This window comes from Rhea pennata, chromosome 9, assembly GCF_028389875.1.
Source record: "Rhea pennata isolate bPtePen1 chromosome 9, bPtePen1.pri, whole genome shotgun sequence".
In the NCBI taxonomy this organism is placed as follows: domain Eukaryota; kingdom Metazoa; phylum Chordata; class Aves; order Rheiformes; family Rheidae; genus Rhea; species Rhea pennata.
The window spans coordinates 5,298,967-5,312,788 of NC_084671.1; the positions used below are offsets into that span (position 1 = coordinate 5,298,967).

General features: G+C 38.9%; 1 protein-coding gene across 1 annotated transcript in view; it reads left to right on the forward strand.

Moving 5' to 3' along the window:
- The window catches only part of LOC134144240 (multiple epidermal growth factor-like domains protein 6), a 196,195-nt gene extending 184,342 nt beyond the window's left edge, over positions 1-11,853 (forward strand). Inside the window, exons 32-37 of the mRNA XM_062583022.1 lie at positions 254-382; positions 2,604-2,735; positions 3,093-3,221; positions 3,859-3,984; positions 6,160-6,288; positions 6,990-11,853. Coding sequence (XP_062439006.1) covers positions 254-382; positions 2,604-2,735; positions 3,093-3,221; positions 3,859-3,984; positions 6,160-6,288; positions 6,990-7,069 — 725 coding nt within the window. The 3' untranslated portion in view covers positions 7,070-11,853. The remainder of the gene's footprint in view (positions 1-253; positions 383-2,603; positions 2,736-3,092; positions 3,222-3,858; positions 3,985-6,159; positions 6,289-6,989) is intronic.
- Positions 11,854-13,822: the final 1,969 nt, after the last annotated feature.

Genomic DNA, 13,822 nt, shown 5'->3' on the forward strand with positions numbered 1-13,822 from the left:
TTGAGAGAGACAGGACAAGGGGAAGAAAGCAAATGGAGCAAAATGGAGTGTGAGGAGATGAGGTGAGACAGGGAGTGCTTGGATTAAACTGCTAGTAAACATGCAGCGAAGAACCGCGCGTATCCCACAGCCTTGTTGCACCAGGTACTTGTGCTGCCGTACAGGGAGCATGCATCTGTATTTATTCCCTGTCGCTTTCATCTTTCTTTGTGATGCTATTATCTTTTTTTCAAACTTTATTAATTCTCTGTAGTGTGTCCCCAGGGACAATATGGCCCCAACTGCCAGTTGACATGTACCTGTCAGAACGGTGGTGTCTGTGATCAAGTGAATGGGACCTGTACTTGTGGCCTTGGCTGGACTGGAAGCTCTTGTGAGAAAGGTAATTTTCTGCTTTGATGATGGTGAACATGTAGATTCAAGCAGGGGTTTTCAGCACCTACACACCCTCAAAATGAAGCAAATTTTGCTGAAGTAGACACCCTCACAGCTGTATTCATCTCTGTAGTTTTCTGTCAAGCAGAATAACCCCAAGTTAGAGCTTTAGGTATTTTTCTGGAGACACTTTCCTCATGAATCCTGCTCTGGAATTCTCCTAACTTCCCTTGCATGATGTCTTACATCTCCTCCTGTCCATCTTTCATGGTTTTTTTTGTTCATGGGAACCTTGTTTTGCACCTCCTTTCACACATTCATCTGAGGTCAGCAGAAGCCAATCATCTCCCTTATTTTTGTTATATTTTTTCTTCTTCTTTGTCTTTTCCCTTTGACATTGGACAGCAGTTAAGCTTCCCATATATTGACTTCCCTTATTAGTACAGTCCTGGCAACATCTGTCCTAAGCAATTGCGATTGCCTTGCTATCTCTTCTCTGTGACAACCTTTAGACAATGCAAGAATGTGCTTCAACAGAACAAGCTCAGGAACACTTTTGCCAGCCCACAACAGATTCTTTTCATGTGTCTTTCCTTTCTTCCTATCTCCCCAAAGTCATTCTGCATTTCTGTGTTTCCATTTGTCTCTCCAGATCAAGAGATACCGGTGTAGTTATGGAATTAAATGTGCAGGAAATCATGATTTTTATGACATGATGTCAAATGAATAGTCAGTTCTGAGTTCACAGATAGTGTCATCACCACATTGTTAACTGCCATGGTGCAATTCCCCAAACACATTCCAGGTCGTTCATTTACAGTGTTTCCTTCCCTGACATCTGTAAAATATCCACCTCTATAGCTATAGCAAGAATCAGTCATTGCAGAGCCGTCCAAAAATGACATTGTTTTTAACAGAATTCTTCTATGGAATTATTCCACTTTGCACCTGAAAAGACTCAGAGACCCTCTACATGCATGTGTGTTAAGGGAGGAGCAGGGAGAAAAAATGCTAACTACATGGAGTCACTCACAGTGTGAATACTGCTATGGACAGTCACTCAGAGAAGTCCCCAGAAAAGTGTGGTTTACCAATAACTGACTGGCAGGTTGTGTAGACCATGGGTGTTCGCCTTTATTTGTCTGTTCCTTGAAATCTCTGTAACAACTCATAGGCTGCCTGTGGGTAGCAAAGCCTTTATGGGGCCAGGCAGGTGTCCAAGAGTAGTGGATCATGTGTATATCTTACAGATGTGCTACGGTAAAAAGTCTCTGCTTTCAAGGGCCAGGGGCACACACAGCATAAAGAACTGCACTTTGTATCACTAGAAATATCTGCACTGTTTGTCTCTTGATATAGTTAGGCAGGCTGTTGGAAAACTTGATTTCCACATCAGCTTGGTTCTCAGCATGTTTTGCCTGAAAGGCATCTTGCAGTCATGCATCTTTTTTTTTCCTACTGATTAGATATGATGTTCTTGAAAGATATAGAAAAAGGCTTGTCTGACATTTGCAGACTTACGAATCTGATTATTTGGATGGTCACACTCATTTAAGTCAGTCTGCACCAGATTCAAATTACCACAGCAATGGTGAAGTTAACTTCTGCAGAAGTGATGCATAGGTTAATTATGTTGACACAGTCATTTTTGCATGACTTGACTTTCAGTAATTTGAGACTTGTTTAGTTCTGAAAAAGTAGATATCTAATTGCACATGGAATGTCTGTCACTATGTGTGAAGCAGAGGTCCTTCTGTTTTTCTCAGAAATTGGAGCAGTGTGAACTCTAATGACAACATAGACCAAGAAAAGCTATAATTTTGTGATGTAGCTTTTATAAGTCCCTGTAAGAAAATATTGCTGTAGATAGTGGAGAATAGTAGAGAAGATACCATTTACCATGCGATCTTACAAAACACATTTTTTTCCAGCAATAACTACATGAAGAGACAAATTAAAAAAGATGGACTATTAAAAGCACAAGGAAATTGAGTGCTGTGCAGCCATCTAAAACATTTCTCACAAAAGCAAGCAAATACATCATAATTGTGCAGAAATGCTGTGTCTTCAATGTGCAGAAGGGAGTGGGAGCGGGAAATTCGTAACAAATGTTCATCTCAGCACTACAAGCTATTATATGGCCATTAGATTTCAGCTATAAAGGCGGGTATGCAAGTGTTTTTCCGTGTGAGGTCATCAAAAATTTTCTGTTGTTCTTCCTCTGTCAGCAGAATGCCTCCCGGGTAAATACGGACCTGACTGCCGCTTGGCCTGCCCGTGTCAGAACAACGGCACTTGCGACAGGTTCACGGGCTGCTGCCAGTGTCCCGAAGGTTATTATGGCCACGCTTGCGAGCACAGTAAGTGGACAACCCCTGCAGCAGCCCAAGTAGTCTGTTTTCCAACAGAAAGACTATGTGGGATCTTCAGAGAAGTCATATAAACACCTTTGTGGTTCAGTTAAAAAAAAAAAAAAAAAAAAAAAAAAAAAAGGGGGCATCCCAGGTCACCAGGCTGCTTCAGGATCTGGATAACCTATGTATCTCTTTGGCAGTAGGGGTGTTGGCAGTGAATTTAAAAGCACACGGTTGTTAGAGGTTATAGCATATAGCAACTTTGTTGGCTCCCGGGTAACATAGCAGAGAATACCCAGGATTTTAAAGGGATGTATGTTTTTCTTCGTCAGCTTTCCTCATTTGACACTTTTCATTTCTCAGGGTGCCCCTTTGGATTTTATGGGCTAAGCTGTCTTCATGCATGTGCCTGTAAAAATGGAGCTAGCTGCAATGCAGTGACAGGACAGTGTATTTGTCCTTTAGGTTATCAAGGTGTCTACTGTGAAAAAGGTACTTACACACATCTAATTTTTTTAAAAAATCGTGTCATTACCCAAATACTTCACTTCATTAAGATCAACTTTATCCAAACTTTTAGCTTTATGAATACGCAGAATGTGAATTTGGGATAGTTTACCTGTTCTATAGCTGGATGTTCCCATTCTCTTATATATAAACTAACCTGGTTCTGATTAATACAGTTAAAGTCCTCGTCTCCATGATGTCTTGCAGCAATGAGTTCCACATGTTGATTATTAAAAATGAGTTCTTTTACTGATTTTAAATTTGCTTCTAAAATTTCAAATAAGATTATTAAATAGGTGTATGTTAAACTAGTTGAGTGTTATGGAATAGTCTTCCAAAGACTTTTAATTAAAAATGAAAATAAGTGCCAGTTACGTTTTTGGGACAGATTTACAGATACCTTTGATAGGTTGGATTAGACTAAACCAACATAAAGAGAGATCATATAAATATTATGCCTATTCCATGATATTCCATTCTTCATTAAATTTGGCATTTATACTGGGTTCAGTTCAGAGTTTATGAGCTGTCCTGTGAGACATCCTTGAAAAACTCCTCTGAACTAATGTATTTCTTGCAGTTCACATATGCAGTGCATCTGAAAAAGTGCTCTTTATGGTAGGCTGTGATGCTGGGTGGTTTGGCGAGAGGTGTCAGCTTCGGTGTGACTGTGGAGGAGTTCCTTGTGATCCAGTAACTGGAAAGTGCCTTTGCCCGCCTGGGAAGACTGGAGACAAATGCAACATTGGTAAGACCAGTGATGTTTTCTAAGGGCTGGATTATGCATAATTAAACCTGTATGACCTGTTGGTCTAAGCATAATTGTGAAAGGCCATTTACTGTATTAGCGTATCCATGAACACTTTTAACTACATACTCTCTTACAGATTAAACAGCTCTGTCAACAGGGTGCACCTCTTGCTTTAATCAACACCTAAAGTGACACACTGGTAGGAGCGCTGTGTGGGGGTCAGCTGTGAAATCGTTGACGCTGAGTTTCATTGAGTATTCATTATTCAAGAATATACTAAGAAAATAGAGCAAGGAGCAGTTTTGCAGCCGTGATGGAAAGATGCTTGACAGGGGTGCAGGCGGGTATGAAGGGATCCAATTGCACGTGTAGGTGGGGGAGTAGGGGACCTGTGGCAGCTATTTCTGGCTCTGGGACACAGTAGTAGTCTGCGAACATTTGATCCAAATAAAATTCCCTCATTTGCAGCACAGGCAATTGGACTGTGTCTTTGATAATGAGTTGGCCCACAAAGGCAGAATTACTCTGTAACAAGGGTATAAAAATAGGTGAGAAAATTCTACAGTAAAAAAAAAACAAACCAAAATGCTGTGTCCCGATTAAATCATTGCAGAGTTTAGAGGCACTAATGATAGTTAAAGTTCCTGAGCCAGATTCGGGTCTCAGTAATGCTGATGTGAATTTATGGCAATCACTGAATTAAAAAGAATCCTCGTGTCATAGCAAACATGCTAACAGGAATGAATGTCCATGAGCTAATACTGCAGGCTCACACAGAGAGCTGTAATACCCCTGAGCTCCAGAATCACATTTGGGAAATACTGGTTCTCCTTTTGTTCTAGGGTAGGGCAGGAAACAATTCTGAACATCATGCTCTTAATGCAAGGAAGAGTTAAGTAATTGCTGAGAGTTTAAGTACAACCCAAAAACTAAAAAGGAAAATGATCTGCTACCTTCTCTGCACTGTCCTGTGGTCAGAAATCAAAGTAACTCAATCTGCAGGCCCTGGGCCGACTGGAGAGTCCAACCACAATATGCAGTGAGTAAGGCTCTGTGAATCCGGAGTCTATTCCCATGAAATTTTAGGCAGAAATAAAACGCAAGGGGGAAGCTCAGCACCAAAAATATGAAACAAGTTTTTGCTTCGTGCAAACTATAGGAGTCATTTTTATTTTTCTTAAATCAGCTAGGGTAGCCTCCATCCATGAAAAGCTGTTATGGGGTAGGTTTTATTTGCATTTTTATTTTCAATTAGGCTCAGTTCATCTGTGATATAACTGTGAGCAGCTGTGACTGTGCAACAGCCATAAAGATAAAAGGCCTGATTTTAATTTGAACTCTGGTAAAGCACCCATTAAACAGGCAAAATGTTAATTAAAAAAAAAAAGAGAGAGAGAATATAACAGACTTTTATGGGCTCTCTTTTTCTGTAGTAAATTAACATTGCAGACTTCCAAACAGATGTCTTAAATACACATTGTTATTAACATGAAAATGTGGTATTACATAAATTAAAGTCAGGTCCAGAGGTGTTCGAGGAGACCTTTTCTCATAACATTTCCTAATTGAAAAGGCCAAGCTTCAGAGCGCAGCGGAGGAATTCTCCCACGTGTTGGGGCTGCAGCTGATGCCGCCCTCAGCAGCGCTTTCATTTACCGAGCGGTGGCCGGTGAGAAAGCAAGCACCTCCGTTATTTACAGTGGTTTGAGGGAGGTGAAGGAAAGAGGGCTATTGTTTACAGGGTATTTAGCACCCTGCCTTGTGACCTGCTGCTAACTTTTCCTTGGTGCCTATAGTCTGAGTGCATAAACAACTTGGAAAAATTGCCATGAGAATTTATCAGCATAGGCATGAAATGTGTTTGTTCATCCTTTACAGTGAAGGTAGACTGCAGTAAGATGTTTCATGTGTTTGATTTGTCAGCAGAATTGTGTGTGATTGATATAAGATATATAAGTATATATGAGATAGATATATGGGAGAGAGCGTGTGGATCCGCTACGTTGACAGTAACTTTCCTCAGCAAATCCCAAGATCCCTTTTGCTGGTGGGGATCCTGTGGTTTTATACTGCTATACACTTTGCAGGGGGCTCTTCAGTGTAGGGCAGCCATCGCACAGGGATGCTGTTAGGGGAGCGTACCCCTCCTTGTAAACACTTTTGTCCTTCCAGAATGCAGGTGGGACCGGTACGGCCCGGACTGCTCTCTGCGTTGCCAGTGTGCCAACAAATCCCAGTGCAATCCTTACAATGGGAACTGCATATGCCCAGCCACATGGATGGGGCCAACCTGCAAAGAAGGTAATGCAAGCTGGAAGGAGAAAACATCATGTGTTGACCATGGTGGCTTAGGCAGGAATATCACCCCAGCGCAGCCAGCAGCGCTCAGCAGCAGGCACCGCAGCCACAGTGCCAGGCTGTGTGAGGCAGTAGAGGGTTCAGCTGTTCTGCATTGCCATCTCTGGTGGAAAAACGCAGAGCCCTTGGTAGCAGCAGCTTTGCTTGGAAGTGTTGTATCCATGTGTGCTGCCTTCCTAAGAGGCCAGGAGTTAGTAAGTGTGGTAAGTGGCCAGATGAGTAGATAACACGTTGACAAATAGATTCTGATTGCTCTGTGAAGATGCTGAAGAACTCACCAAAGTATCACAAATGATTTATTTTAAATTTGGATCGTTTCTCTTCTTAAATGGTATGTAGTACTGTGTGAAAGTTTCCTCCTACTTGTAATCTAATCATGGCTGACTTGCTTAGCGATACCATACATATTAGAATGGATGTAATTTAACAAACACTTTGTAAACTTTCTATTTGAGAGATGCTTTTACTGTTGTTGTACCTGTTCTGTCTGTCTCTGTGGGGAAGTCAGTGTAGCTCAGCCGTCTACTTTCTTTTGAAGGGTATAGTGTATTAAATTATTTTTAAGCTTAAATTGTATAATCTATATAGGATTTCAGAATTTATAATATACAGACCTACAACTGTGTTTCTACTGAATTCTCTAGGTGGCCCTCCAAAGCTTCCTTTTTATGAAGAGCAAACCCAAGAAAGAGAGAATATTTTTCCAAGAGCTCTGCAACAGTAACATTTGGATTAATAAATGAACTGTTTTATATGCACAGACGGTATTTGAATTTGGATATGAAAATGGCTATCCAATTCAGCTTGAATTGTACTGAAGTATTCACACTTCTTATGGAAGACTACAGAGGCCATTTTGTAGCTGGATCCTTTTAGAAAGTCGAATCTGTTTTATGTATTTATTCCTATTCTCTTACCCCTCAATTAATCTGAATTGGACATTCTCTCTGATTTATAATACAATTCATTGTTTGAAAGCTTGGACACATTTTTAGTAAAACCAGCTCCAAAGTATCAGGATAAACAGTATGGAACGTATCAACTTAGAGTGAGTCGCTTGCACCAAGTTTAAGTGACTGTCTAAACCCACTTGACAACCAGACTGAAGTTAAATGAGAAGTTTTTCATAGATCATGAAGCTGATACAGATCTACTGCAAAATCCCTGAGTTAATTCCTCTTTGAATAGCATCATATGTTAAAGAAAAATGTCCAGTCTAATTTTAAAATTGTCATTGATGAAGATTTCTCTACAGTCCTCATTCAGTTGTTAATTAATCTATGTTCCACATTTCTTGCACGAATTTCACAGACAGGAAGGTGTCAGTTTATATCTCGTTTACATCTGAGTCTGTCTTCCAAAAATTAGGATGCTATCTATCAGGCTTGTCTGGCTTTCTGCATTCTTCTGTCTTCTGACTGTTGAGAAACTTGAGTTTCTCAGTGGTTTGTCAGGTCAAACTATGCTGCAGTTCTCACAAAACAGTATCTTCTAACACAGAAAAGAGCTTTATCTTGGATGGAGAATGGAGATAGCAAGCAGGATCAACGATTTTCACGTAGTTTAGATTCTTGTGTATTCTTTATGCAATGGAACGTAATGTGCTTTTACTACACAATAATTTGATGAAGACAGCTTTAAAAAGTCCTGATACCCTTCGACATCTGCTGTTGGTCAGTTAATACAACGAAGATATTTTGGTGCTATTTTGTCTATTTTAACAGGTTGTTCTTTAATATAGGACAAAGCCATTTTAAAGAAATAATGCATTCTGTTTTAATATCCTGATTCTGTGGTGCAACTTTATACCTCTCTTTAAGTCTATTAGAAGTTACAAAACCTATGCAGTAACGTCTTCAATCCGACTAGATAAAAAGTGCACTTACAAAAGATAGCAGGATCATGGGCTCTTTAGATACTCTAGTACAAGCAGTTGCAGTCTTTTATTCAATCTGCCATCAATATAGCACAATAAATTACCTCTCTGCAAGAAAAGATTTTCCTCTTAGAAGAGACAAAGTTGCAATAATTGATGCTAACTTGCAATTTTTTTAAAAATGTTTGTTATTATTGCAGTTGTGTAATGAGTAGATGAAATAAGAGTTACCCCAAGGTTCACCTCAGGTCTTAAATAAATCTGCAGTCATTAAGTGTCCAGTAAGAAATAAGTGACTTCTGCTCACCTGGAACTTGAATTCAAACTGTGATTGTTTGGAAGCAAAACAAGTTTGTTACATATTTTTCAAGCTTAAGGGAAGGCTTATTGTTGTTATTCTTTATTTCATGGGTGTTAAAAGTCATTCTCAACATGGTAAAGATATTTGCGCCTGTGACCGTATTAATTAACCAGCTGTGCTTTCAGACGGAAAATCACAGGTACTGATTCTGATCCCTTGTCATTTCTTCTTTGTAGCTCTATGAATATTAGCAGAAAATTTACTTGATGTAAATGTGTCAAAATTATCATTTTCACCCAACTAGTCGGAATCGTGTGGTTCTCAGTAGGCCTGTTCTGTCAGCTGTGACATTTTAAACGTGCCTTCGGAAATGTGCTGGCCTGGGTCTGAGCTCACAACTGTGTAAATCAGGAGTCATTTCACTTAAGTGAATTGGAGCTAATAAGGTAAATCTTGTCTGAGAGGACAATTAGATATCATGCCGTTAACTGCTGGAAGAAAAACATCTGAGTCAAGCAACTGACTTCTTTTGAGCTCACCAATGTATTTACCACTCACTTGCCAAAGAGCCAAACTACAATGGTAATACAAGCATTGTGTTGTATTCACTGTTTTTCATAGAATAATATAGGTTAGAAGAAGTCTCTGGAGATCCAGTCCAGGCTCCTTGTCAAAGCATGGTCAGCCTCAAAGCAAAATGGGGTCACTCAGAGATTCATCCAGTTGAGTTTTAAATATCTCCAGAGGTGGAGATTCCACAACCTCTTTGGGCCCTCCCCCTAGTATTGACCACCCTCATGAATTTTTTTTTCTTACTATTGAACCAGAATTTCTTATGTTGCAACTTTTGTCTGCTGCCTCTCATCCTTTCAGTGTGCCCTTCTGAGAAGAGTTTGTCACTCTTCATTTCATTCACTTCATGATCTCTGAGAAGAGGGCTTCATCTTGTGTTCAGTCACCATGGAGTAATTGAAGACAGCAACAATACCTCTCCTTAGCCTTGTCTTCTTCAGACTGAACAGCCCCTGCTCTCTCAGCCCCTCCTGAACAACGTGTCCTCCAGCTGCTGATAGTCTTGGTGATCCTCTGCTGGACTCATTCCAGCACATCCAAAATGTTAGCTTAGGGAGAGATGCCTGATGTCAATGGGCCCAGCATCTGGTACGTTTACACAGCCGCTAACGCATAAAGAGCAAGAACATCTTGCTCTTTGGCAGCAGTATACAAAATAGCCTGGTTTTCTTATCTAGGTGTACTGAAATGGGATTAGAGCAGCTGATCGAGAGTCCTTTCTGATGCCATATTCTTTACACCTGAAGCCATATTCTTTTCACCTGTGTATACTTGTTTACATTTTCTGCAGTGCCTTAATATTAGAATTGTAAATATGTACTATAAAGGAAATAACATATTTTGTATTAAGTATTTTTAAAGAATTTCTCAGTTCTAGATGCATGATGAAACATGTATTACAAGTGACTGATATCAAGTTTGTGCCAATGAATTAAAGACCTGATCTGCCTGGGAAATATTTCAGCAAACATTTTTTTAAAATTAGAAAATGCTAATTCCTACAAAACTATTTACATGCAATAATCTTTTTTATTAATTCCTCCTTCAAAATACTTCGTAGTTTCTTACGTTATTTGCCTTGGGAAAAAAAGTTCACTTCAGTGCTGTTAAACACATCATTCTGATCTGGAGCTCAGTATAACTTTCTGTTCCAAAACATAGAATAAATCATAAAAAGGTAAAAATCAAAACTAAATATTACAAAACATTAAAAGAAGACTTTTATGTCTTTTTTTGGATCCGTAGATCTTCAGATTTTCACTTTTTCATAATTGAAGGCATGGAGAGCGGTCACTTGATGTCGTTTTCTAGATGAAGAGCCAAATGTTACATCATTATCTATTAATAAAGGAAGTTTACTGGCTTATAATAGCATTAATATCTTCTGATGCTGCTTCTTTTGCAGATCAAATAATTTACATGACTGTGTTCCTACAAAATATCCTTTATTAAACTGCATGGAATTTTCCTTAGACTCATTTTGTGACAAGTGAGTTTTATTACTCTGTTTGGTTCATGAGCTCCTGGTCAAAGACTGTCAGGGCCACATATAGCACCAAAGCTTGTTGAAAATGAAAGTGAAAACTTCAGTGAATGTTGTATTTAAATTTATGTGCATCTTCCACTTGGTGGATGCCCTTCTTGGCTATCTGTTTCCCAAAAGACCAAAATTAATTAAGCCTCCTTAAAAAGAGCACTTTTTGTATTCCAGTATAACACACTTGCACACTCACAGAGCTTCTTTCAGAAGAATATTTAAATTATTTAGAACATACAATCTGTGCCAAATTCCACTGTCTTACCTTGCTGTATATTCCAGATAACTTCAGTTTAAGAAGAATGGAAATGAGTGTAACTCAGAGGATCCAGTGGAATTTTATTCAATGTGAATTCATGAAACCAGAACAACATGTTTTAAGTTAGACTTCAGTATTTATAATGCTATCCTCATAGGAAAACAATCAGAATTTTAAAAATTCCCTGCTTATGCTGCCAAAAATTATTATTCTGCTTTTATCCTTTTTATGTTGAAGAACCATTGCTATTAAAGTTTGCCCAGATTTCTTGCCAACCATATTATTTTGATTGGCTGCAGCTTTCTGTTTGTGTAAGTAATAACCATCACAGTATCAGAAGTTGCCAAGGGGACAAACATGGAAATTATACCTTTGTGTCCTTTCCAGAGGAGCCAGAGACACATTTTGGAGCCGTGGTGGCTTCATACTGTTGATCTAACGATGACAAATAACGGCGTTGCTGTTAGAGCTTAGTTTTTTATCAGAGCAGAGAAAAGCTCAGGAAGAGTTCTGGAGGGAATTGGTGCACCAGGAAACCTCAATCCTCCCACCCTCGTGTAAATTTTTTTTACAGCTAGGCCGGAAACCCTTTCAGACCCCAGACCGTGGAAGAGGTTTCATGCACGGACGGTGACCTGCAGCTGACTGCAGCAGCTCCCCGCGTGAGCGACGGTTGTGCCCGGTCAATCTTTTGCAGGGTCAAAGCTTTAAATTCTAGCACAGTAAAGCAATTTCCAGAGGTAAACAAAGCACTTCAGACTGGTAGCACATAAATTGTTTATTCTGCTTCTTTAATCACTTTTAATAAGCATTTGCATAGCAATAGTGTGTCTTAGTGAATTTATAACCCTTGTTCGAAGGATATGGGGAGGGGTGTATCTCAAAGCTGTATTGTACTTTCTGTTGTACACGTGTAATAGTGAAAGGAAGCCAATTTTTTATAAACATGTAATTAAAACTTACTCTTGTTTTCTCCTTTTTGATAATCTTAACACAATAGGCTTATGCTATGGATTAAATTTTACTCTGTTGAACTAATTTATATTCAGAGCAAACACACAGAAATCACACCTGCTTTTAGTAGTTTATATATAATAAATAATAGCGATGTGGCCAATATAAATGGTTATATATAAAGATCCCTGAGCACTGACCAGAGCAGCTTCTCCAGCGAGGAGAGGTTTCTGGCACACAGACTCCGGAGTATTAGAAGTATTCAAAACACTGCATAAATCTTGTTGGAAGACGATGGTTATGAAGTGTAACATTTCTGGAAGACTTGGGCATTAGGTACTTTGAAGGCATTTGAAACCGCACACCTGCAGGCTTCCATCAGACTTCTTGGACACTTCCCAGAGCCTAATACTTGCCATACAAATAGTCTTGTTCACCTTGAGGGTATTGTCTTCTCGCCCTGGCAGGAACTAAGGGAACACATGTGCCTGTTTAATGCCAAGTAATGCAATAAGTGTGTGGTGTTTAATTGGAAGTAGCATGCTAAATTGAATTGAAAATGTGTAACAAAGAGGGGACAGTATATCAAGCTGTCAGATAAAAAAAAAAATGTAGACATATATGGTTAACTAGATTCCAGGAGAACAGCTTTACAGGTTTGGATTTATTTTTAAATTTCAGAGCAAACAGTTCTTTATTTTAGGTTTGTAGTAGTGCAGGATTTACTCGTATGTGGTTTACTTCGTTTTTCATATAGTTTTAGACAAAGAAAAACGTTGTTCAGTTTGTTTGGTTTGTCCTTACCATATATTATACAGATAGTCCTCTAATTCTTGCAATTTGCCCAACAATTTTGTTATTAAAAGCAGTATTTAAACCATTTAAAGAAACAGTTTACGTTACCTCACTAACCTTCCGGTTCCAAATATTGCAGTTAAGAGTTGATCAAAAGGTAGGTGCAATATATTAATATTCTCAACCTGTGGAGGCTTAACATTGGTCTGCATCTTAATTCTTTGAAAAAAAAAACAGTTTGAAGCATTTGAAATGTTTGTGTCTGCCTTTCGTAGATATTACCCCTGGAATAAGAGTGGTCTTGTTACTGTGTTCATGAAACGCTACTCTAAAGTATGGTCCCTTGGGCATCTCGAGACAGTGTTAAACCGATTTGCAGTCGATACTGGTAAATCTTTCATTTTGGTCAGCACTAAAACTTTGCAGAACGTTAATACAATATTCTGTATGCGTAGAGTAAAAAAGAACTGTCCAAAACCCTTGAATAGTTTAAAAATGACTTCCTTAAAAGTTCTATGTGATAAGATGCTGCTTTGTTATTCCTTCAAGCACTATAGTTTAAAAAAAAAAAAAAAGCAAGCAAGCAACTTAATTGTATTGTTATATATATGAATAAGGATGTCAGCAACTAGTAATCTAATTGTTCGTGCCATTTGGCAGTGGCTTCCTTTTCAGTAATAGACCAATAAATCTTTATCTTTTAGACAACTGATGACAGCAGAACATCTTGAGAAGCTGCATGTGGTGTAGATATTACAGTTAATTTTTCAAGTGCTTCATGCCATCATCTACTGGATGTATTCTCCAATCCAGATGTAACGTCTTGGTTTAAGGCATGTTCGTGTCTCCCTCTAGTGACTCCAAGGACCTGATGAGAATTAAATTAATTTATTTTAAGGACTGTGATTTCTTGGTGTAAGAGATCCAAGAGTTAGTCCTGCTGCTGTGCCGAGGTCACACCTCGATTGATTAATTAATATAATAAATTACAACCTAACAGCATCAGTCATGGACCATGGTCCCTGTGGGTAGATATTGTACAACCAGAACAATATGGTGGTTCTGTCACAAGACCATCGTGGTTGTCTACAGCAATGGAGATCCAGCTCTGTTCACACAACCTCACTACTTGAACCGAACTACCAAAATTAATGTGAAACTTGCAGAAGTTTCTATAAACCC